The 25,360-nt window shown below is 36.0% G+C and overlaps 1 protein-coding gene across 3 annotated transcripts in view; it reads right to left on the minus strand.

The window, feature by feature from the left end:
* ANKRD28 (ankyrin repeat domain 28) overlaps positions 1 to 25,360 on the minus strand; it is an 88,499-nt gene that overhangs the window by 33,807 nt on the left and 29,332 nt on the right. For 2 of the 3 annotated variants that reach the window (XM_026089440.1, XM_026089441.1), the window contains 8 exons: positions 19,233 to 19,303; positions 16,411 to 16,611; positions 15,519 to 15,606; positions 10,087 to 10,229; positions 7,665 to 7,877; positions 1,470 to 1,548; positions 899 to 1,013; positions 385 to 467 (listed from right to left, as the gene is read on the minus strand). In XM_026089440.1, the coding sequence (XP_025945225.1) occupies positions 385 to 467; positions 899 to 1,013; positions 1,470 to 1,548; positions 7,665 to 7,877; positions 10,087 to 10,229; positions 15,519 to 15,606; positions 16,411 to 16,611; positions 19,233 to 19,303 (993 nt within the window). Of the gene's footprint in view, positions 1 to 384; positions 468 to 898; positions 1,014 to 1,469; positions 1,549 to 7,664; positions 7,878 to 10,086; positions 10,230 to 15,518; positions 15,607 to 16,410; positions 16,612 to 19,232; positions 19,304 to 21,934; positions 22,128 to 25,360 lie in introns of those variants that run through there. The other variant, XM_026089442.1, reaches the window with a different exon arrangement.

Genomic DNA, 25,360 nt, shown 5'->3' on the forward strand with positions numbered 1-25,360 from the left:
AGACCCAAGGCATCTTGGAAGAGAAAGGGAGGATGCTGGAAGGTCATAGTAAGAATGTTAAAGTCTTTCTCTCTGAGATTACATTATGGTCTGAGCCAGACATGCCTCCCCTTTGGGCACCATAAAATGTACAAGCACAACACTTAAAAATTATGGACACATTGCTTCAATTTGGGTGATGTTTTCTGGCAAAAAATTGCCCCTGTAAAAGTTTGCATTCACTTTAACGACAGACAGTCCATGAAAGTAACAAGCACTGTCCCCAGGCTACTAGAAGACTCTAAAGATTTTTACATGTTACTAAATTAAAACTTAATTAAAAGCTACTCTAGGGAGTAAACATCAAAGTACAAAGCAGATGCATGATTTTAAACAGTATCCTACCTGATGAAAGCAGCTTTCTGCAGCAGTCTGAAAATCCACTTAATGCTGCCAAATGGAGAGGAAACATCCCATGTATACCCCGCCTAAGATACACCATAATCAGGTATCACAGCTTCATTACAATAAAGATAAAACAAACAAAATTGTATGCCAAAGTGCACGTGCATGGTGGGTTCAAACTACCTGATTAGAATAATTAGCCTTAGGAAAACTCTTCACATGCTAAAAGCTTTCTTACAAACTAGACAGGATGCATTAGTTCAGAGCTACAGTCGATTAAAAGCTTCAGAGCTTTTATTTCAAATTATTATTTTAAAGGAAAGGTAATTATCTTTTTGTACAAATTGCAATGTACTATACAGTTACTTAAAAGTATAGCATAGGATAATACACAAAGCATCTGCCATTTCAAGTTGAAGAAAATATGAAAAAAAAATTATGCTASTCTTGTTAACCTAATAAATACATTTCTAAATTCTCTCAGCTTGCATTTGTACCAGTAAATGTTACCTACTTTGCAGTGTCAGCACCACTTGTAATCAGAGTGTTGATTAATAGCTCATGGCCATATCTAGCTGCTATGTGCAAAGGGGTATTTCCATTCTTATCTTCACAGTCTATTTCAGCTCCTAGAATAAAAAGTAATTGCTAAGTGAGAATATACATAGGCATACATACTTTTGTTAGAAAAACGGCACTGGTGATTTAAGTAACATTAACAATTGCCCATGAATGACTATTTCGGCTTTTAAATTTGTGATGTTTTAAGTAGTATTTAGCACTAACAGCTAGCAAAACAGAGAAGCATTTTCTTATGTACTCATATGGGACGAACATTCTGTGACCTGGGTTACTGAAGAAAAATATCCTTTCCCCTCCATTCTAAAAAATAAACATTCTTTGATGTAATTTATCAAACTTTCTAGGCAGATATATTGGAATACACCATTAACTTAAGTACTAGACATCGGATATGAAAAACAAACAAACAAAAAAACCCTTCAGTACATTGGTATCAATAGAAGAGGAAGAAACTATTCGTAGTGTTGGAATGCTGATGACCACTACTCTCTCCCCCTTCTTACCGTTTTGAATGATGGTCTGAGATCTTGAAAATCTACCATGGATTGCTGTCATGTGCAAAGGTGTCTTCCCATCTTTACTCTGGAAAGGAAAGAGAGAAATAAGTTTACTTATGGCTAGTAACAGTCATCTGTCAGAACTGGGGGGAAGGGAGCAGCCTTTTATTTTCTTCTCTCCCCTTTACCACCTCCTTTAAATTCTTCCTATGCACTTCCGCAAGAAGGATGCTGGCAGTCACAAGTCAGCATGATACAGCAAGCTTTTCAAAAGAACTATCTTGCTGCTCTTAATCGCTCTTCCAGCTGTGGGTGACAGCTCAATGATGCATGTTCACTCAGAATTACACCTTTAGGATAACTGTTCAAGAGGATGATGACAGCAAACAACTTTAGCAACAAGCCTATGCCTAACTCTCTCTCCCCAGTCCAAAACAAAACAATGAAGATTCTTTAAATGAAGCTTCTTTCTTAAAAGAAAATAGCTGTATTTACTATAGAGGTTTACAAGTTATATTAGAAGGCAACACACTAAAAGTCTCAGTTGTTTCACTGAAATTTCTTTAAAGTGACACTTATGAGTAATTTATCATAAACCACAAGTAAACCTAAGGTAGAACTATTCAACCATAATGGGTACTATACATTTGACACACGCCTAATGTGCACTTAGTCATTCACCCAGAAAAGAGATCCTCCAAGTAGGCCAACAGTAATGCATGAGGGAATTTCAATTTTTAATAGCACAATCTAAATGCACTTATAAAATCAGTTTTTCCTATGATTATTGCTTTAGGATGACATTTTGTTATATAGTTTATCATAGGTAATGGGAAAGCTTTATTGCAGAAAAGAGTTCTTACAAATGCACACAGAAAAATTGCAAACATGACACTCAGAAAAATAAAAGCACTCTCAGATGCACATGCATGCCCCATCCTTAAATTTAAACATTGACTTTGAGGGGTATGACTTGTCCAGGAAAAAAAAAAAAGAAAAGATAAAGATGGTAGGGGAAACGTTATGAACATATGTGAACTGAACACATGTACTGAAATGCCATGGATTGCTGTCACGTGCAAAGGCGTCTTCTCCTCTTTACTTTGCCTTTTTGGAAAAGAATGGCAAAGCTCCTATGGATGTGGAATTCTTTGTTACAGCATTGCAGAGAGCATCAACTACTACCTAGAATAACACAATTATGGAAATACTGACTTCTCAGGTTTAGACTGAAGAAATAAAACACTTGACAACAAYAGCCTGGTTATCTCCAGATCTTTTAGCTAGCAGATTTCCTCAACAGTTAATAGATCAAAAGACATGCCCAGGTAGCCATAACAGCAGCAAAGAAACACAGAAAAGGGTTGAAATGCACTTCAGAAATCAGACAATTGGATTTACTTCAAGAGCCTCTGCCACTGGAGGCCTTTAAAAAACAGGCTGAAGAAGCACAAATCACAAATGACATAACTTCCCCAAGCAATCTCTATGCTATCTTTCTTATAGAAAGAATTTTCTTCTAATGTCTACCCTTCAACTTTCTCCCTGCAATTTAATTCCACTGTTTGTTTTTTTGTTTTTTTTTCCCAACCATTAATACTCTCCGTGTCCAAATATTTTCTTCCTTTAAAACAGTCTTTATATACCCAGTGTCTGTTTCCCTCTTTTTTTTCCTCTTTCTTTAAGCTAAAGAAACAATTAATTCAAATAAAAATGGTTGTATAAAAATAGCTTACTTTGAGGGAGTGACCAAAAACCTGATTTGATAACTAATGTTCTAGATTTAAAAAGGGAAAACTTCGAGAAAGTAAGGAAATAAACTAATGAAGTCAACAAGAGAGAAGAATTTAAGGGCTCAGATGACAAAACCTGTAATCTCACTGGCGTAGAGGTGCTAAATCTGTACCTCAAACAAAGGAAGCTGATAAAGAGGAAGAACATGAAGCAGAAAAAAGTAGATACAAGTATCACTGAATGCATTAATAATGTACATCACAAGGACATTAAGAATAACCTAAGATGACAGTATTAGAAACTTAGTGTGGTGGTGAAGTAAGAACCCTCAAAGAAATTTGAGTAAGAACCTGCACAGGATAGTAAAATAAGCAACATCATCATTTTCCAACTGTAAATGAAAAACAAGAGTACAATCAATAACAGATTTGCAGATTCACTCTGCTCAAATTTTCTTAAGGAACATATGCAACGGAGATTTCTAAGACAGTGGAGTTGATTATCTACCGTCTCTCCCCCCACTGTAATAGTCTCAAGTTCCTTTGTAATCCAGAAATAGTAAAACATGGAATTGTCTATCAACATATTTAATTATATACCTGCTCTGTATTTATGAGAGTGATAACTTCCATACTGAAGTTGAAATACTAGGTATATAATTGCATTTAGAATCCCCTTCTTAGCCATTGCCATCAGGGAAGGATATGCAGAACCAGAAGTCAGAGTTCCTTGAGCAATGAAACAACAGCGCTCAATCTACTGAACAAAAGATTTGTGACACTGTTTCCTGAGGAAGAAGAAGGTTGGACAGCATAACCAAGGAGGTCTCTTCAAGGCTTTTGCTTCCATTTCCTTTTTTTCCTGCATTTAAGGTATTCCATCTAAACATGAAGTGAACTACATCTGCCTGATCTTATATGACATCAGACAGAGTCAAAGCACATGATAAGATAGCTAGGGGCTAATGATTACTTTTGTTGTATTCATTGAAACTCTTATTAAGCATGGTAACAGGAAAAAAACTAATCTAGATCCCCTCTATCACTAAAGAAAACATCCACAAAATACTTAAGATCTTATAAGAGCAGTTATTGCTGTTAGAGGGAAACAATTAACATAGAGCACGAGATAGGCTGTTAAGTGAGCACTCAGATACTAACCATACTTAATCTGCTGAGTTTTACTTAGGGTCAGGGGAAATGCAGCTCTATCTTGCTATAGTAGTCCTCCAAGTGAAATCTCCCCCAGCAACAATTCTATTGTTCCAGTGTCACAAATGGAAATAAAATGCTTTTTTGATTTAGGTCACTTAATTTTCAAGCACCTGGTATGTCCCATTACATAATCATTTCAACATGTTCTTCTATGCACAGGAAAACCTGAATAGTGAGAAAGGGTGCTGCAGTAATAAGCAGTACTTAACAGGATTTACTGTTCTACAGTACAACATGAATTCTGTCAAAGCTATAACAACAAGTATGAGAACAAGAACTTTCTAAGTTCAACACTTCTACTGTTCTGTTATCTTCTGCTACATATTCCCTTCTTGAAAGGAGGCCAACATGCACAGATATGCCCAAGCACTTACCCTCCATCTGTCACCAAGAATAAAAGAGATTGATCTCCTCTTGCTTTCCCGACTAGGTCACCCACAGCAGAGAGTGGATGCCTGCACCAAGATTATAACCCACTGTGTTACCTCTAAAAACATAGAAACAGCTGCACCTGGGACAGAGCTATTAAACCAGATTACACAAGCAATATAATTTTGATGAACAAATACTGTAATTAGCTGGTTTATGACAATTTTAAGAACTACTTCAAACTTGATCTCAGTACTTGAAAACTGAGCACAGCTTGGTTTCAGTAAATACTTTGTAAGAAGGCTCTGAAAGAAACCTCCATCTGAACACTTCAAGTTATTAGCTATGAAACAGATTCTAAATCCATTTCACTTTCCTGTTCTGTTATGGATTATTTTCTTCACTTAAGGTTTCTCTTTGTAGGCCTTTTACGTGAGCAGAAGCTGACTTGGAAGTGATTTTCTTTTGCCTCAGTTCTTGCACTTTTCAAAAATGGAGGTGGTAAGTTTTCATATACAAAATAAGTTATTCACACCTTCAGGCCTCAGTTCTCATCTCAGTTATACCAGTATAAATACCCAGAAACGYCCATCAACTGAATTACAATGGAGACACATGTTTGTGTCCACACAAGGGACAAATTCTGATTTCAAGCTGTAATTCTTTCCCCCTACATAACCTTACTTTCTTAATTTTGCAATTAATAGTTTTGAAACTTAGTAACTCAACATATTTTAGTTACAGGTAGCCTATAGTTAAGGCTGCTAATCCTTTTCACTGTAAAGACACTTCTTTATGAAGCGCAAATCTTCAATAGCTAAATCTTTACCAAGCTCTTAAGAGATTTCACCTGAAATTCTCAGCTGTGGTATGCTTCAGGCTGGATTTTCCAGCCTTATCACTGGCAAATTTCAGCAAAAATGATTCTGCTGTCTCAGAATAAGGTTAGGAGAAGACCTTGGTTAATTCATATTAAACCTTCTGATTTTTAATTTGGGAAACTGTCAAATCTATGMTTTGGCTCTAAAAATTTAAAATTTAGGAGGAAGGAAGGCAACAGTACCTCCCTGATGTCAATGCATCTTGTGTCATATCTGAAAGTTCATCCACATTATAAACCTCAGAGAATTCAGGAACATCGCCCATCATACTGTAAAAATATTAGTCATTCTTTGCAGAATTTCCGAGGTTATTTATTGCTATAACTGACTAGATTTAGTCAATATCTACAGTGTATATCAAACAGTGTATAACATAAAATAAAAATCTTTTTATTATGTGTAAGTTCAGGCCTAAAGATTAGAGTACTCTTTCATAGTGTTTATTATACTGACAGAATGGTCAATATTTTTCATTCTCATTCCTAACCTTCAGTTAAGGTATATTTGAAAATGAATATCCGGAAAACTCCCAACCCTTATTACTCGCTAGACCTCTTTCTAAAGTAAACTCCTTCCCACTGTTTTCTTCTATATCAGAAAGATTCAAGCTTGCAGCAGCAGTGGATAACGTACAAAGTAAAGAACCCTCAGGAGCTTGCAGCCCAGGGCCGTAGGGAAAAAGTAGTTCTTTGCTTGTTAGTATTTACGCTTCTCTTTTCTTTTTATTTGTGTATGTAACATAAGTACATAAACATCTGTATATTTTAACTTTTTAAAATTACTCCCAAGTTTTCAGTGGGCTACAGATTTTGTACTAATAATAAATATTTAATTGCATTTTAGAATTAGTCAGATGAAAATCAGTGTAAAGACACAAAAATTGAGCCACAAAACTATGATTTTTAACAGAAATTTTAGCTATACCAATATTCATCTCTTACCCAGATTGTGCTGAAATTAAGGCATAACTCTATTAGCACAGACAAAAAGAAAAAACTCTACCGCACCCCCCCCCCCGATACTTTTCTTCCCACTACATGTGAGAAAGTGTACAAACAACTAGATATGTTGCAAGAGGAACTTGGACTTTTCATTTCACATACTCATTTCCCTCTTCCCCCAGCCTGATACCTGTCAAGACACCAGACACTGACACTGAGTATTTCTGAACACGGTTGAAGGTTTTGTTACTAGAGCAAAAATTAACTTTATAACTTTATAACAGAGATTTCACATCTCTCTTACGTGTTTCAAGACCTTACTTTACACACACAAGAAGAYAATACAATATTTATGTTATAGTTTGGTTTTATACTTTTGTGGATTAGAAATTCTATCTACACTAAGACTGGGTTCTAGGAAATATTATGCAGCGAAACAGTTGTGACCAAGTAGAGATGTTAACAAGCACGCACGCCCCGCTCACAAAGTTTTACTAGAGAAAATCACAACTCAGCTGTTTAAGACCTTCCATTGGCCTGAACTATTTACCTTCGTATTTTTAGTACCCTTCATAACTTTCCCCTCCTACCTATTAGATTTTAGAATCTTATGTTACCAGGTTCTCAGTTGCTCTAGAAATCAGCCTGTTCAAAGATATTTTGGAGAAATGTGTACGTTTTATTTTACACTGTTCATTTATAAGAGAAACACATGTTCTTTTGCATGCTTCCATATAACTTTCTCTTACTGAGATGGATAGATTAGGAAGACAAGATGATACGGACTTAGGATATTTAAACACAGTCAAGAGGGACTGGATAGTATTTTCATCTTTCCTCTCTTTCCCTTTGGGCTATTTACTACATGCCTTTGAGGCATTTCAGATTTAGACTGTTTCTTGAAGCAACCGTCTTATTTTTACTATAGACCCTTTCACAGAAGTACTCTGCAATCTCAGAGGGAACTTCTAAATGTTACTGTAATAACGATTTTGAAAAGTTACCTCTGATAACAATGTATTACATTTTCAAGAGTGAATGGATGACTTTGGATCCACCTACCTTCATATTTACATCTGCTCCATTGCAGACCAAAAGTTCTAAACACAATGCTCCATGTGTTGATGCAGCAGCAAAGTGCAAAGGTGTAAAACCTTTCTCATTCATTTGATTTACATTAGCACCGCAGTCTATGAGTTCGTTCACTACAACATCTTGCCCATTGTAGCAAGCTACATGGAGAGGAGTATTTCCATAGGCATTTGGTTCATTCATCTGTCAGAGGAAAAACACAAGATTAGTTAGCTAAAAAAAAACCCTGTGTTACTGCAACATTTAATTATCACCGGGGGGGGGGGGGGAGTGTGATGAGCATTTCTTCATTACGAAATGAAATTAAATGCAAATTCTGGATGAAATTCTTTGATTAAGTTTTAGGTTTTTTGTTGTTTTTTTTTTAATCTGGGAGAACCAAAGTAATAAGCTTAATTTGTCTTTATGTGGTACTTCCCTCTCTGGTTGTGAAAAAGGAACATTTTTTAAATGCGGAAACGAAAAGTTTTGACATCTATGGAGTTGGCTTCACATATCTGACCTCTAAGCCCTCAAAGACTTTAGTATACTGTGATGTTGTGGCAAGTACATTACTTTCTATATTTGAGCAGGTGGTACAAAAATCATACTAGAGAATTACACCCTTTATTGGTTCTGCGGACCAACTCTCCATTCCTTTTATTCCTCCATCCCTCTGCTTAAGCCTCCTTCTCTATTCCATTTTTAGAGATCTTTTTCAGGTCTCATTCTCACTTTTCCCACCTCTTTTCTAACCATATGAGGATTCTCTCAAGCTAGGGACTAAAAATTCTTCCTTCTCCATTCCATATTCCTTTTTTTGCCATATGCCATTGGTCTCTTACACTTTATACCACACCAAAGGATTTGTCCCTGAATGTCTGCTCTGGCTCACCATTTTGTATCATCCTTCCCTATGCCAGGGATTCCCAGGATTAAATCCATCCCCACTGTATTTCCTAAATCAGGACTTCTATCCTGTTCTACATTCATCACTAAGGTTTCCACGAAAAGCACTGTTTTCCTGCCCTCGGAACAGGTGGATCCATTCCCCTAGTCCTGAGATCCCTCACTTCCTCCTGAAACATACATCAGGAATTCTGGATTCCTTTCTCCAAAGGATAAAGCAGATGAACTCCCATGCGGAAAAGCCTGCTGGAGAAGACTCTCCAGTGATTACAGAGATCCCACAAAGATTAGCCAGCTAGCTTCATCTAATATATGAGATATGTATGGGAAAGGGTATGAATGCTTTACAGCTGACCCATCCCACTCCAGTTGTCTCCACAGCACTTTCCTGTACGCAGTGTGCAACTTCACAGAACACACGTGTTAAAAAAGAGTCAACAGTGGCAATCTGTACAGACACTACAGCCAAACAACTTAAGCACACTCGTTTCTCAACAGCATTTACATGTTTCCATTAAAAACAAATGTCAAAGAGCTAGGTCTCCAAAAATAAGCTTTAGGCATTTAAATCTAGAACTCCTAGTCTAGATGTAGCACATAAAAAAATGCAGTCTGACTTTTCAAYGATATTGAGGACCTGTAGGTTCTTCTGAATTTAACAGAAATTCTGGATATAAACTGCTTCTAAAGTGTAACCCACCCACTTAACTAATGAATTATAACATAGGTGCCACTGTTTAGGTATCCAGGTTGGAAAACACCAGACTTGGTCTCTAAACCAGACAAGACTCTGAAGTATATATTTCCTTATTTTGGGAAAAAATGTTGCACACAACATGATACTGAATTCTGATACCCAGCCATGAAGCATACTTCTCCAGGTACAGCTTCAGCAGCATTACTCAGATTGTGGAAGACTCAAATGTGATGCACAAGATATATTTCTTGCACAGTTTCAAAGTTTGCTGTTAGCATACTTTAAGTACTGTATAGACTTGTAATTTATTTTGCATCTCAATATTAATATGGCTTTCCTTACTATAGTATTAAAATTTCCCACAAGCTGTAGTATTTTCCAAAACTCACATGGTATAGAAAAGTCAGTAACATCTATATTTTACAAAGAACTGAGGCAAAAGAGTTTAGTTTCCTGCAGGTCAAAAAGGATGTGTATGGCAAAGCTGAGAACGGAATTCCTATTTCCTGAGTTCTAGTCCAATGCATTATGAGTGAAATCATCACAAATGAACAAAGAAACTACTAAATACAAATTCATTTCCAAATAAAAATATGTAAAGCTCAAGTTACTTTGGAGAATGAAGTTTTATAACCCAAAATAAGGATACGAATGAAGATCCTCAGAAATATTTTCACTATGCCATTATTAAAAAAAAAAACAACCCTCCCCCCCAAAAAACAAAAACAAATCCCCACTGTGCTACAATACTAATAATGGCATTTCAAAAAACAAAAAAAAATATTGCTTGGTTTCATTCTTCCTTACATCAACTCCAAGATCTAGAAGATACTTGACTACACTGATCATCCCACTAGATGCTGCAGCATGCAAGGGTGTATATGATTTCTTGTCTTTGCATGTTACTTCAGCTCCATGGGCCACAAGCAGTTTCACAACTTCAATGTGACCTAAAACAATAAAGACAGACACGAAGCTGCATTTTAGATTAACTGGACAAATTTACAAACTTAAGAATTGTACAATTATTAAAACATAACAGACATTATTCATTTGAACCCAATAGGGAAAATAAGAATTGTATTTGTGTTTCCTATTTTTTTTACATGAACTAAGTCTCCAGAAGAGGGTATTACCACACAGAAAAACAACCCAAATAACCATAGTCTTTATTTTGCAAAAATAATTTAGTACATTAAAAAAAAACAAAAAAAACTACACTTTTCTCACACTGAAGGATTTTGTAGATTTGAGAACTGGTGAGGTGACATAGCTTTGCAACTACTAAATGTTTACTGCAATTTTCTGTTAACAGTTTGAGAAAGAATTTGACTCTCAGGCTTCCCTCTTCATCTCAATTTTGAAAACACTCATCAAGTTTTTTATTTTATTTATTTATTTATTTTTAAGACCTTCAGCATAAACTTTGAAGAAATTTCACAATGCAGTGTGAAAACAAGAAAATATTATGTTTCTAAATAAAAACATACCCCCCCCCCAATGACCTATTTCCTTTACTTGCAAAACTTTTGAAATGTTTATCTCAACCATATAGGAACCAAAGCTCTATTTTCAAGACTGATTTAGGCCTTTCAGGAATCTTAGCCTTTTGAAAGTGTTAACTATTCTCCAAAGTCACTGGGAGCATAASAGTCAAAAATATCCAAAGTGGGGGCAGAGGGGCTGAGTTAGAGGAAGATGCAGAAGAGAGGAGGGAAAAAGGAGGGGAGGGCAGAGAATCCATCTGTGACAGAGGGACAGTCAGTCTCCCACCCAGCTTTGGGACTCCTTTGGGCACCTAACACTGCACTGCTCTTGCAAGGCACAACCCAGCTTTCCCTCTGACCATCCCTGCACAGCCAGCACTAGCTTTCAGGCAATTGTAACAGTGTGCTCTATGAGGATTTTTTTTTTTTTTTAAAGGAAAATTAAGGAAAGTTTAGGCAAATTTTCCATTCTTTCTCAGTTTTCAATTTAACTTCCAAATCAATCACTGAAAACACAGAGCTTATGGCACACAGATAATCGTGACCAAAGACAGAACAACAGAATAAAGAAACACACTGAACTTAATTAGACCATGACAGATTTTATGCTTTACATACAGAGAGATGTGGGATTTTTTGTTTTACCTTTCAGGTGACACTCTCTCCTAGTTAACAAAGTGGTGGAAGCACACTGAACACTTATGCTTATCCAGTCAAACATAAACTGAAGGCTGGATTTGATATATTTTAGTTAAGAGCTTTATAAAAGTGTAAGACTTTGCTTCTTCTATGACTAAAATGGGCAAAAGCTTGAATAGGGACTATGCACTCAACACAAAGCAATACACACAAAGCTGTTTTAATAACCATTCAGACAACATGACATATGTTGTATGCTGCATGCCCCCCAAAACACATAATGCCCCTTCACACAGCTATATAGATCAAGAACATACAGAGTTGACCTGCGCAGTGTGAAGTGCTGCAATATTTCACTTCTGAATTACTTTATTATTGTAGGAGAGAAAAAGGAAGAGAAGTTTAAACAAGATTATTCATCTTGTGACCCAAACATAATGGGGAAAAGAACAAAAACAAGCCCTAAATGAGAGGTAAAAGTGCAGAAGATATTGAAAGCAGTAAAAGGAAAAGAGATATTTAACAGAAGAGTTGCAAAAAACTTTAGAAGTGAAGAAAAAAACAAAACTCCCTGACCTGCATTTAAAACGCAAGCAGCAATCAGTGGAAGACACTCAAACAGAAGAGCAAGATACTTCAGACAGTGAGCACTTGGGAGACACTCTGAAACAGAACTGAGGGCTACACTAACAAACCCAGGAATAAAAGTCCATTTTAGTTGCAGCATTACGGCCAGACAGCAATGGAGCTGGGTGAAAAGCAGGAAGGAAGGGAAACAATGGATATAATCCTAGAAAGCTATTTATAGCAGAGTGACTAATAGCATAACATTTTTTTCTTTCTCCTCCTATGGTCAATTTTATACAGTGGAAATGCTTTAAAGTTGTCTTCAAAGAACTAGAGCAGTGTAAAATGGCTTTAAATTGTGAGAGAATATGCCACAAATTTTTCTCCCTTATTTCAAGCATTTTAAAAGTTTTCTTGCACTCTATTGTCTGCAAGTATATTTAAGATAATTGACATCAGACAAATTATGTTTTCCCACCCAAAGCCTGTTCATTTAGAGAGTTTCCTGTTAATAGCCTACGAAATAGCACATCCTAAAACCGAAAGATACAATGTAGCTTAACCAAAAAACAGAAGACATTTGCTTTGCCATCTGGGTGAGCACAAGTCAGAAAACTTATCTGCCCCCTTGCTGACACTTGTCAGATCTCTGCCATCTCGTGCATTGCGTTGCATTCAACAAAATTTTGCAAACAATCACCTTAAGTGAGGTGGTTGGATGGCCTGTCACTGGAATCGCTTCACATATGGAAGTAGATCACAAAATACTAATCYAAACTATTGCAAAGCATGTTGAACAAAGGCTGTTCATCAGCTTCTCAGTTCACTTGGTATCAGTATTTGAAGTGCAATATTATAGAGCTTCAAACAATAAATTTGAATATTAATGCCGCAACAATCAGTTCACAAGTCACTGGCTTATTCAAGTCTTTTCTTCTGAAGGAAGCCCAACAGAGGCCTGTTCTTTTTGGCATTTCAGAGATTGATTCCATTGCCTTATTTTATATTGCTATTGGATGATTTCAGACCTGTATTTTCATGGACATAAGACTAATGCAGTCTGAAACACAGACTTCCACAAAGACAACAGTAATTCTACTTTTGTGTGAATCCAGATTTGTGAGCAGATCACTTTTACAACCATTAAGACAAACAAGTCTAATTTTGCAAATACATGTTTTTGCATTTGTAAAGGCCAGAATTTTCAGGCCTCAGACCAAAGCATATTTCATACAATGAACAACTCATTAGCAGTCCACTGAAATTTAGGGTAAGGATTTTGCTGAAACAGTATTTAAATAAGAGAAGTTAATATACACTTGCTGCTGCTCTTTCATTTAAGTATTGCTCAGTAGGTAAGATTAAAATCATATTTCCCCTTTTAAATTATTGCTTCCATATGCTGTTTCATGGCAAGATCGGGAAACATTGCAGTTACAAGACTCAATACCACCACTTTTTGAATCACGTTAGAAATTTGTTTAACTAGCAACCCTTAAATCTATTTTTAAGAAAAAAAAAAAACACCACACAGACACATTGCAAAGCGTTATGCCTATTTATAAGCAACTGTCTAACTTATAATAATGACCATTATTACAAAACTGCACATTGAGGAACTTTTTGTCTAAGATCAGACCTCAATGGCAAAGTTATCCTAGACTTAGCTGGTTAAAACCAAGGATACACAGACAGTTTCATTTCTTCCTTTCTGGGGGGAAAAAAACATTCAGAACCTAGTGATAAAAATGAGTAAGGATACATTTTTCTTCTTTTCCAACCTCTGCTTGAAGTAATCATAATTTAAGAATAGTATCTTTAAAGTTAGTACAGAAATTGCTTTTCTATGCTTAAGGTCCATGTAAGGAATTCAAGTACTCCCTTAGTTTATAGGTTATTAATCTTTTGGTTTGATACCAGATAGAGTAAAATTAGTTTGCTCTACTCAGGGAAGTTTCAGTATGGAAATTATTTGCCTCATGCATTAAGTTAATGTTTCAGAAATTCCGGGTGTTCCCCTTTTAAGTCACAACTAAAGGCTTTCACTTCCAAAAAGTATTTCTCTGTTAATGACAACTTCAACAAAACGTTCACTTCTTTAGACCATCTGTACAAGAAGTTGCTGTGAAGAATAGGACCACATTCTTTTCCTAAACGCCGTTCCATAAGATGGTATCTTAAGCCTATAGCTATGTACTTTCCAGAGAGTTTTACATTTAGGATGTCATAAGCAAAGTAAACGTAGATCCTCAAAACACAGCAGGAACAACAAATCACAGTCAGGTCCTTGTTCCACGTTTTGTCTTAGAAGAAATTCCCAGGCATGCAGACTCTTACAATGCTGATGTTACAATTTTTATTCTTCTCTCTTTGGCTGGATAAAACCATGAAGCAGGAAGCTACAGTTCTGAATAATAATCTAGACAATGGAATCGTCTCAACTGGCTTTTTTCCAAAATTGGTATCGAAACTTAGTTGCTCACTGCTGATTTATAATACCTATTGCACATGTTGAAGTGCATTTTTAGACATTTTCTGAAGGTACATACCCTGCTGTTGTTTAGAATTCAGGCCACCACCACTAATTCTTTACACCCAGACCAGAGGAGGAAGGATTTTTAAAAACAGAGGCAACTGTGCCATGTTCTAGGAATTAACAGTATTTTATGATAATATAGAATATCTTGTAAGCACACAGATGCCAGAGTTAAAAAAGGCATTATGAAAAGTTTGACTTCTGAACAGGTACAACACATTCTGCAGTGATAAATGTAATCAGCAGCTGCATGTGAATTACTTAGAAACAAAATGGATTATTAGCCAAAGCAAGGAAGTCTTTGTCAGTGCCCAACTAGAACTCTTAATCCACATTTTCTGTGATTCACCTTGCAGTGCTCTGTTTCTATTTTCAGTGAGGCTTGGGATACAAAGGTTATTTTTTGGTACAGCTATGCTGAGGAAAACAATTCCTACTACTTAATATAATGAACGTTTGACATAAAAGGCATCTAAGTACGTACATTATTCTGACAGTATTGCCAGTGCATCGATCAATACCGTGTGAAAAACAACTATTAGCTCCTGAATACAAATGGCAAGGCAAGAATTTGAAGTTTTAGAATTTATACATCTTTTTGTTAAAATACAGTCCCCCAGGCTGGCATAACCATCCTCTTAATTGAGGTGCCCCTTGTATTAATTGGCTGCTTTCTCTTCACTCAGCTCTCCCAGGAGTCATTTAGCTTTACTGCAAAAGTTTTCAGCTACAATTAGACTTCTGCTGAGCTAGGAACATGTTTTTTCTTTTTAAAGAATAAAATTCTTTGACTTTTCTTTTTCAAGCAAATTAACACACTGATTTTCCCACCACAAAAACACATTAACAAGGCAATCTGAAGTACACCACTAATGGTTTTCTGGCAGATACACAGATAACCTCAATACTTATAATGTAAATTTTTTTCTTAGAAAGGCATAAAACCAATAATAATTAGGTGATTTTTTTTCCACTACCACAATAATAATCAACTGCAAATATGTACATACCCATATAGGCTGCCCAATGTATAGCTCGTCTGTCTTTCTTGTCAAATGCATTAATATTGGCCCCTCTAGACAACAATAAGCTGACCATCTGAGTTAAAAGGAAAGAAAAACAATCCTCTATTCATAATGAAAAACAGTTTAAAGTTACACAAAGAAAATCACACAGGAGAAAACAAATATATTTAAACCCTTTGAAAACACTTATATTTACTCTGGTTTTGAATATTCTGTATGTTTAAATAAATTAGCTGTCCACACTGGTAGCAATAATGAAGTGACTAATAAATACAAAACTCCAAGCTAACAAAAACATTTCTAAGTTAAAATATGGCAAAGCTGTGGAATATTTAAGATGATCAGGCTTTTACTAAGGGATGCACTAAAGGCAATCAGGAAAAGCAAGCCAACTGCCAATTTGTCTCCAATTATATATATATAAACAATTACAATGAGAATGGGAACTTCTCAGGGTTTACTTTTCAGGAGTTTGATAACTAGTGAATTATAGCTTATTATAYGCATTTCCTCCACTTTCAATGGCAACACAAATTCCATAAGCTCGCTAACTACTGAATAGAAAAATACCCTGCTTAATCGGTTTTAAATTTATCTCTTACTAGTCTGAACTCCAGCTAACTCAGGCAAATATGTCTGTCACAAAAGATGAACACTGTAATAACCTTCCAACTAAATGCCGTATTGTGTATTTTCTGCTATCAAACTATACACAGATGCATACAAAAGAAAAATTCAAACATGAAATAGAGGTTTGGTTTGTTTTCTTTGGTGGGTGGGAGGGACGCCAACATGATTTTCAACTGAGAAACCAAACATTAGAAATGTGGTGGACAGAAAGATGACTAGGAAACAAGCTAAGGAAAATAACACATACCTCAACATGTCCACTGAAGGCTGCATGATGTAATGCAGTTCTACCTGCTCGATCAGACACATTTACATTACTTAGGAGAGGCACCAAAGCTTCAGCACATTTCACAGCTTTATTTGCAGCTGCTATATGTAGGGGTGTCTGCCAGTTTTTATCACGAGCATTGACATCCGCTGAATGCTTTAACAACACCTGAACAGCATCCTGAAAACATTTACAAAAAGAACAAGCTACTTCAGTAAAGATTTGAAATGCTATGTATGCCTTAAATCCATGTACAGTATATCAGAATTTAACTAATTTTTACTTTTTTAAACCATATTCTCATGTTTTAAGATTTGTAGTTTATGATAAACCCAGACTTGGGGATGTTCTCAAGGACATAAGCAATACACTCCCTGCAGGATTCAAATGAACCAACCACTTCCAGGTCTTGTTTCAAGTTCCTTGAACAGACCRGCAAGTTGTTTTGTCATTACACCTCATTCACAAAGCTCCATGAAGCTCCTTGGGATTTCCTCCATTGCTATGGATTAGTGAGGCACTTTCAACTTACAGGACATTTTCATCAATTTGTCAGGCACCTTTTTTTTTTTTTTTTAAACACTGTCAAAGCCTAGAAATGGCAAAAAGGCATGGATAACTTATTAAATGTAAATTTATAGAGCCACAGTAGCATAAAGTGCTACTGCRCGACTTCCAGCTCAAAAACTGAGCACAAAAATAAATTGTTGGCACTTTTAACACACAAGTAGTTACTGGAAATCTCAAATTGCACTGTGGTACAAGAGCTAGGCATTACTCTCAGTCACAAGCAGAATGTTAAATAACACTGAATTACATTTATTGCAAGAAACTATAATAAAAATACTGATAAATTTCTTCTTTAAAAAACAAAAAAAGGAAAAACATAAAAATGAAAATGCTTCCTCATTAACTTGTGATTTAAATGAGAAATGAAAGTTTCTATTCTCTGAGAAACCTAAGTAGATTTAATACTTTAAAGTCTAATCAATATTTTGAAATTTTGGCTTTTTTTGAACCAAACATTAGGAAAACCACCATTAGAACAAGAAAGCTTCAGAAGAGCTRTTATTTCATTTGTAGAAGGAAACACTGTAGTATTACTATAAAAAATAATTTATCTTATATTCTTCTATGTATATGCACTAAATGAATTTAAAAAAAAAAAAAGTGAATCTGCTTAGGATTTTTATTTTGTTTTTGCAACATACACCAGGCACACAAATACAAAGAACAAAGGAGAGCAAAATCCATAATTCCAATTATTTGCATCATCCAATGTCCTTGTCTGATTGTGATTGTCCTTGCTTCAAGGGTAAGTCCAGATATGTTATACTGAAACCATTATCAAGAGTCTTTTTGTTATAGCTTTTTCATCTAAAGCCTAAACCAGTGCATGTCTGTCACCAGCAAAACAGTACCTACTCACACCAACCATCTCTCTATCTCCCTGTATGGCCTCCAATGACTTACCATGTTTAGAAATAGAAAATTCTGGCAAGCTCTTATCATTGCTTTTAGGACAATATCTTGATTGTTTTGCATGTTTTGTTTGCATTTTGTTTAGAATATTCCACATTAAAAAAAAAAACAMCACCACCACACACACACAGCCATGGATACATTTCTTGAAGTTGTTATCACTGAAGTGCATTTTGCCTGCAGCCCTCTTCTCTGCAAGCCCTACTGTTTCAAGGAACTTGCACTGTCCCAGGGCTCAGGAGAACAGAGTTTGGTGCTTCAGTCAGCTCCCACGGGAGCAGCCTGAAATACCTCAAAAAGAACAAATGGTATTTGGGAATAAAGCAACCTTGGAGATTTGTTCTCAAACACCTTTTTGAATAACACGATCTCCACATCACTCGCTACTAATGCTACTGGCAAAATAATACAATGTGCCCAGAGAATTCAAAGGAAAAAACTAAAACGAGGTTGTTTAGAAAGAGTTTGTGGATTGAATGCTTGAAGCTCAATGCTTGCCAAAACCACACTATTCAATTTCATCTCCCCCACACAAACTTACACAGAATCTCTAAAAAACCCTTATTTTTGAGTCACACTGTTTGCATAAACTCTTCCACATAACGAGCTCAGCATTTCTGTGTTTGTTTTGAACTTCTCTAGGCATTTAGAATTCTGATTAAGACATCAGTGATACAGGAGCTATGACAAACTCATCTGTTATTACTACATTCTTATAATTACATTATTGGTAATCTTCAAAAACATTATTTTACATATTTCATTTATAACTTTTAAAATTTTCATTACTAGGAAGTGCAAATTAGGATCTTTACAGTGCTCTTTAATAAAGATGCTTATGACCCTTATAGGATTGTTTATTTCTTCAATGCTTGAAGGGACAAGCCTATAAAAAGTGAAAAAATTCAAAGACTATGCTGCAAAAGCCATGTTAAACCCTGCTGCATCTCTAGTTTCTCCATGCTGAACTATTCCGATTACCTTCAGAAAAGTATAACAGACCTCARAATACTGAATGTAGGAGCTTCACTGTTAGGGAAATGTCATTTGAGCAGACAGCAAAGCAGAGAACTGCAAGTTTAGCATTTTCCCCATTTCTTCCTACTCAGACATATGATATATACCCTCAATATGTTCTATACTTATATAATTAGACATTTGTATTTAGTTAAACAAACTGTTGCAAGTGTGCTGCAATCCCAAACATTTGGAGTAGTTTCACTTTGCAAAAACTGAACAAAGAATGGAAGGTAATTTGATATGTCTTATTTTAACATGAAACTGTCAGGAAAAAAAAAACCCAAACCCAAAAGACATACCTCGCTACAAGATGCCACAGCTCTGTGTAAAGGAGTCAACCATTTGCTGTCTTTGGCATTAACTCTAGCTCCTGTAACAAAAAATAAAGAGAAATTGACAATATATTCACAGAAAAAAAMCTAAATATTCTGAAGTACAGGGACAGAAGTATTAGAAAATTATTCTAGGCTTATTAATACAGCATAATGCCAAAAATGGCAATGGATTCTTTTCTAACCRAAATCCACCCTCTAAGAAAACTCTTATCATTGCAGCTGTAATACTCTTCCAAAGTGTACTCATCTTTTTACACTAGGTAATCTGCATTTCCAAGTGCACATAAAAGAACTGCTGGATAAGAACAAACAACTCCTTGCCTCCATTCAGCAACAAAAACTTCTCCAACTTTCCTGTTATAGCTGGGATTTTCCATTAAAACAGAGAAAGAGACTACATTTATTCCCCAGGCCTCCAGTTTCCTTGTGATGGGTCACTTTGCTGCCTAAATATATATAGGGAGCTGCTTTTTCTTCTACCGAGGGAATTTGGGAACAGAGTTCCCCTAGTCCACCATGTCTCTTAGTCCACATCAGCACCTCCCATCCCCCCCTTCAACAGCTCAACTGCAGCAACTGCGCCTCCCTGCTACTAAAAGGACACCTGAGAAACAGCCCTCCTTCGCAAGGAAGGAAGCTACACAAACATTTGTAAGAGACACAAGCCTGGGTTTAATTTTTTTTTCTTAATAATAAAAGGAAAGAAGAATTTGGGGATGTTTTTTCCAAAGAAAGCAACTGAACTACCTCCCATCTCCCAGTGAACTTCAACAAACGAGAAAAAGCTTCATGAATTTTTAATATACTATGTTTATGTATACACACACACAAAGAGAGAAAGAGAGAATATACACAATTATATTAAAAAGTATATAATATATAAAAATAACCTTTTAGGTTTTTATACATCTTAAATTGAAAATTTATCCATTTTTATTTGAAATCTAATGTTTTTCTTCCACAAGACAGAATTTAGAGATGTGATTGCTTATTAGACAAAATGTTATGTTACATAGCTTCCATTTGAATATTTTCTATAACCTCTGTTTTAGGTGTTATGGAAGTCTAATAAAGGATACCACCTCTCAACAGTAACCTTGCCCTGATTATATTCCAATCACAGTAAACTCCCTCCTTTGCTTATTAGTRAAAATTTTCATTTAACTGAAAACCAATATTTATTGGAAAGTTCCAACAAGAAATCCTGCGCAGCTACAGAACACACACACATGTGCTGCAGTCTTCCTTAGACAGAGCTCAAGCGAAAAGAGTTTCTAAATGTCACTAGAATTGTCTTGCAATTTTTGGTGATCTTTCCCAACAGGCAATAACCTGAGTGTAATCAGTAATTAAAAATATAAGCATATATGATGCATCAGACATACACATCTGTAGTTATTTTTGTTGTCTTCCACATTATTTTTAACCATGCCTTGTTTTTAGCGGACAAAAGCAAGAGCCAAATGATGGTCAACTAGACTTTGCATCTACAGCCAACAACCAAGAAACGAGGACCGTCAGAGTCTAATCAATTTCTACTTCTAGCAATAGAAAGGTGCTATTATCCAAAGCCTCTCTCATATCCCTTTGGTAGCAGTCCATAAGTGGTATGCCACATTTGCAAATTAGAAAAGATAGTACAGTAAATGAACAAAACAGCAGGCACCCAGAAAAAAAGGAAAATTAAATAAGAAAAAAGGAAGAAGCCCTAACCAAACTAAAAAAAAGTGATTTATTGCCATTAGCAGTCCTTAGAACTAACCCCCAAAATGCAAATAAACTGATCAGGCAGTATCACTGCCTTGACAGGGAGCTGTCTCTGGCTTATTTACCATACATCATTTGGACTGTAGAAGCATATAAAGCTCTAAATAAGATCAAGATTTCTATAGTAGGGAAGGGCCTGTGCTGGGAACAATTGAACATCTAGGGATACTTGCATAACACAAGCTTTCTGGAAACCAAAGCATATTAGGTCAATAAAAATCAAGAATATGATTTAGTTGACAGACTTGGTGAGATAATCCACATAACTAGGATATCAGCAAGAAAAGAAGTGAGCATTTGTAAACAAGAAACAAAGAACAAGCTTGCTTTTAGCTCCAGAAGCATATGACCAACTTTCTAGTATCATCTGGATAACAAAGAAGAACAGAGGGGACTCTAAGACTTCAACACACTTAGCTCTGGAATGAACAAAAAATAGAGCAAAAGACGTCACGGTGAATAAAAAGAAGTGTGAAGTAAAAAGCTCACAGGAAAATAAGAAAAAAACAGATTAAACTTATATTAGAAAAATAAATAAAAATTATTCCAATATGCAAAAAGGTAAGAAATGCAATAAAATATCAGCAAGATACGTCTCATGCTCTTCAGTTGACTCAAACACACAAAGTGAAATCTGATTAAAAAATAAATAATACCAGCAGAGAATAACAGAAATCATAACACTAGAATATGTAGAAGAGAAGTAGCAGGCACTTGACAAAGTTCAGTTTCTCAGAGAGGCTCCTAGGAGGAGATTTAATGCCTTCTGGATGCAGACAAGAAAAAGTCTAAGGGAAGAGCTAGACACACATATTCTATTAGTTTTAGGATACAAATTTCTTTACAGCATTTTAAAGCAAAGTACTATTCCGATTTAAAAGAGTTACTTGGTCACTAACCATCATTGTGATTCTCCTTAAGAAAACACATATGCAACACTTGAGGTCAAGTCAGATGCACCTGGTGACCAAGGCTGAGGCAGGAGTACCAGCACACCCAGCAAGTGGGAGAAAGGCACTTTTCCATTCCAAGAAAGGGGCAGTTACCAAAGTCCCAGGGAGAACATGCTCAGAGATCAAGCTGTGTTTATGGGTTCAGCTAAGTCATTCACTTCACTTTCTGGAACTTCTTCTGCAACACAAACTCTAAAATCGCATCAGAAGAGACTACAAATAAATACAAAAAGATACTGTAAAAGAGGTTCTCCAGTGGTAAGTTAAGCAAATTTGCTAGGACTAAAGGAAAATAATATCTGAAAGTGTCTTGTTTCTTTGGATAATTATGGGTTTATTTCTTACCAGAATCTCCTAAAGAAATCTGAAGCAATACTTAAAGTAACATGGCCCTCTCAAAAAGTTCTGATGCTGAAAAAAATGAACAAAAAACCCCCAACAAAACACCCCCCCCAAAAAATAAACAAAATATCCCCACACTCCACCTCCACAAGTGATCTTCCACCCAACAAAGAAATAAGAAATCCTAGGTGCAGGACAGCCCATATGTACCAAAGAAATCTAATATCTAGACTCTAAAATACCTTCTTTTCAAATACACAAAACACTCATAAATTCTCTGGAAAAAAGGGGGAAAAAAAGCTGATTTTTAACAAGAGATCTAAATCTCAGACTGACCTACATAAGAAAAAATTACCAAGTTTGCTTTTTCACACTGGCAGCAAACAACTCTTAGATGAGTTCCAAAGTTGTTAGATCAAAGCGCACAATTTTAAAGTGGTAATTGGAACAAACCAACTATGAAAAAATTACTTAGGCACTATTAATGTAGGAAGGCTGTGCGGATCAGATCTGCAGCTCTAGATACATTAAACAAAAGAATATCTGAAACAAACATGAAAGATACTTTCGCCCTTAAATTTCTCCAAACAGACATGCTGCCAGGAACAATTTAAATTTCACAGAACAGCTTCTCCAGTCTTGTATCTGAGGACATTGCCCCCCACTGGGCTGTTCTTTACTCCTTAGCACATGATCTTGGGAAAATGTTCCAGTCCCTCCCTCCCCCTTTAGATGCTCCCCATGAGACATGAAGCTCCCTCAAACCTAGCACACTGATATCCTGCAACACTGCTGAATTTTACAACCTTGACAGCATAAAGCTCTATCCCAGATCTTTGAAAAGAGATTTTAGAAAATATATTACACCTTTGCTGAATATCTTTTGCATTCTGCAATTTGCTTAGAGATGATTTGAATACATGCATGCATAGATAACACCACTGATGCAAGATGATCCCTGTGAAGCTGTACCTGCCGCAGTGTTAACCACAGCGGTTCTCACCTTCTGAACGCGTTCAAACACAAGCTGTGCAGCACTTTACTCTTTCATAGCGAGGGGCAGCATAATTCAAATTATGTTAAGAAAAGACTGGTCTTCCAGTTCTCAGTAGACTTGGCCTTAAAACTTCAGAGAAGCATGACTTTTAATGTCATTGACTAGGCAGGATCTTCCTTCAGCATTTAAACCTGTTAATGCTATTTTAACCTCTTCCGAGGACCTATTATCGTCCTTCCTTAACAGTTGATACATTTGTTTAAACTGCTCAAATATTTTACATTTACTTAGGGTGAAATTTCTTGTATTCTTCTAATCCTGCAGAGCTTGTAGAAGACTACCTCCAATACTAGACACAAATAACCATCATCTTTGCTTGAACATAAAAATTAATTATGTAGATGATACTTCCCAAAATGGCATGTTACAAGCATTAGCCAAACTACTTTTCTATCTTGGTGCACTCTTCAACTGAAATATTAACCAAGGTCTTTCTTCATCACCAGCTCTGCTAGCACAACCTAGTAAGTTTGCCCATCTAGGCAAACCTGAAACCAGAATGTTTTCCTCTGCAAAATGGGAAGTGTTACAAATTTTCTTCCTTCCTCACCTCCTTCAATCTTAAATCACATTTTACAAAGTTGCATATATAAAATTAACAGTTAGAAGAAACGTTCTATTTAATAAGTCTAGCACAGCGGCTACTGAAACCCAGCTGTGCTTGCTTTTTAGAAAATTTATTTTCCCTGAGACACATTCTCCAACTGGCTACATGCACTGATTTATAGTATGATCCTGGAATCTTTAATTAGATCAGTCCATATCTGGCAGTTGCACATTTAAATGCCATCAGCCTCCAACACCTGGACAAATGCTTCTGCAATCCAGTTGCTACTTTCCCAATCTCATTACCCTTACATTTGAGTAAGGGCTAGCATCTCGTCCCTTCTGCCCTTCAAGAGATGCAATGAGGGCCTGAGCAGGAAATGCTGCAAGAAACAGCCACGCACCTCTTTCTTCATCCCTCAAGTGTCACAAAGCTGTATGTAGCTGTAATTCATCACATCATCTTTTTGTCATCTTTTTGCTATGATCCTCTCTTCCTGAGATAGTCTACACCAGAATCCTTCTAACTTGTACACTCCCTTAGAAGATTAATTTATTTAACCCTCACATGATTTATACATCACTAGCTGGAAACAGATTTAGACAAGAAATACAATGGAACCAATGAGACATTTCCATCTTTACTCACAGTACTAATTTGAAGTGTTGAATTGCTTGMCACTGCTCTGTTTGTAGTCTGCGTTTTTAGGTTGTCAGGGACAGAATTTTCCTTTATTATTGCACAAGATGTGCTAGGGATTGTACAATATTGCAGTATAAGCAAATAAAGCAAAGGTGGTTTCAGTCATACAATACAGACACTTATATTCAGTATTTGAAAGCCTGAAAGTTTGTTTACTTAAGAGTAAAAAACGTAAATGAGGTTTTTGTTGTTGTTAGCTTTTTAAAATGAAATCTAAACTTTGCCTATTAATGATCAGTATGTTAAAATACTTTCAGGAATGATCTTTGCAGAAATTAGGAAGAACCTCAGTATAAATCGTTTAGGAAAACCAACAGTTCATACTGTAATTGGATTCTATTTAATGATTTTCCTAAGGGCTAGTTTTAGCTTAGGAAATTTTTCCCCTTTAAAATGATCGATTTTTACCCAGAGAGGAAGGCCCTGTAAATACTTAAGGTGGCAGGCAGAAATTCTCAGACTATGCAGTGGAATGAATAGAGAAGAAAAAAACTCTTTCTTAGATAGAAAAATAAGTAAAAATTCAAGAGGAGATACAGAAAAAGTTTGTAAAGTAAAAAGATCAAGTATGAATTGGAGCAATTGGCAATAGAAACTGAGCTTAACTTCCCCTTGAAAAACTGGAAACTTGGAAAGTTATTGCTGCAATAATAATGAATATGACTTTATTAAGGGGAAGCTTCCCAGTGTTTAGAAACTAAAGTTGTAGTAGAGGATCTACAGA

Source organism: Apteryx rowi, unplaced genomic scaffold, assembly GCF_003343035.1.
Source record: "Apteryx rowi isolate R43461 unplaced genomic scaffold, aptRow1 scaffold_813, whole genome shotgun sequence".
In the NCBI taxonomy this organism is placed as follows: Eukaryota; Metazoa; Chordata; class Aves; order Apterygiformes; family Apterygidae; genus Apteryx; species Apteryx rowi.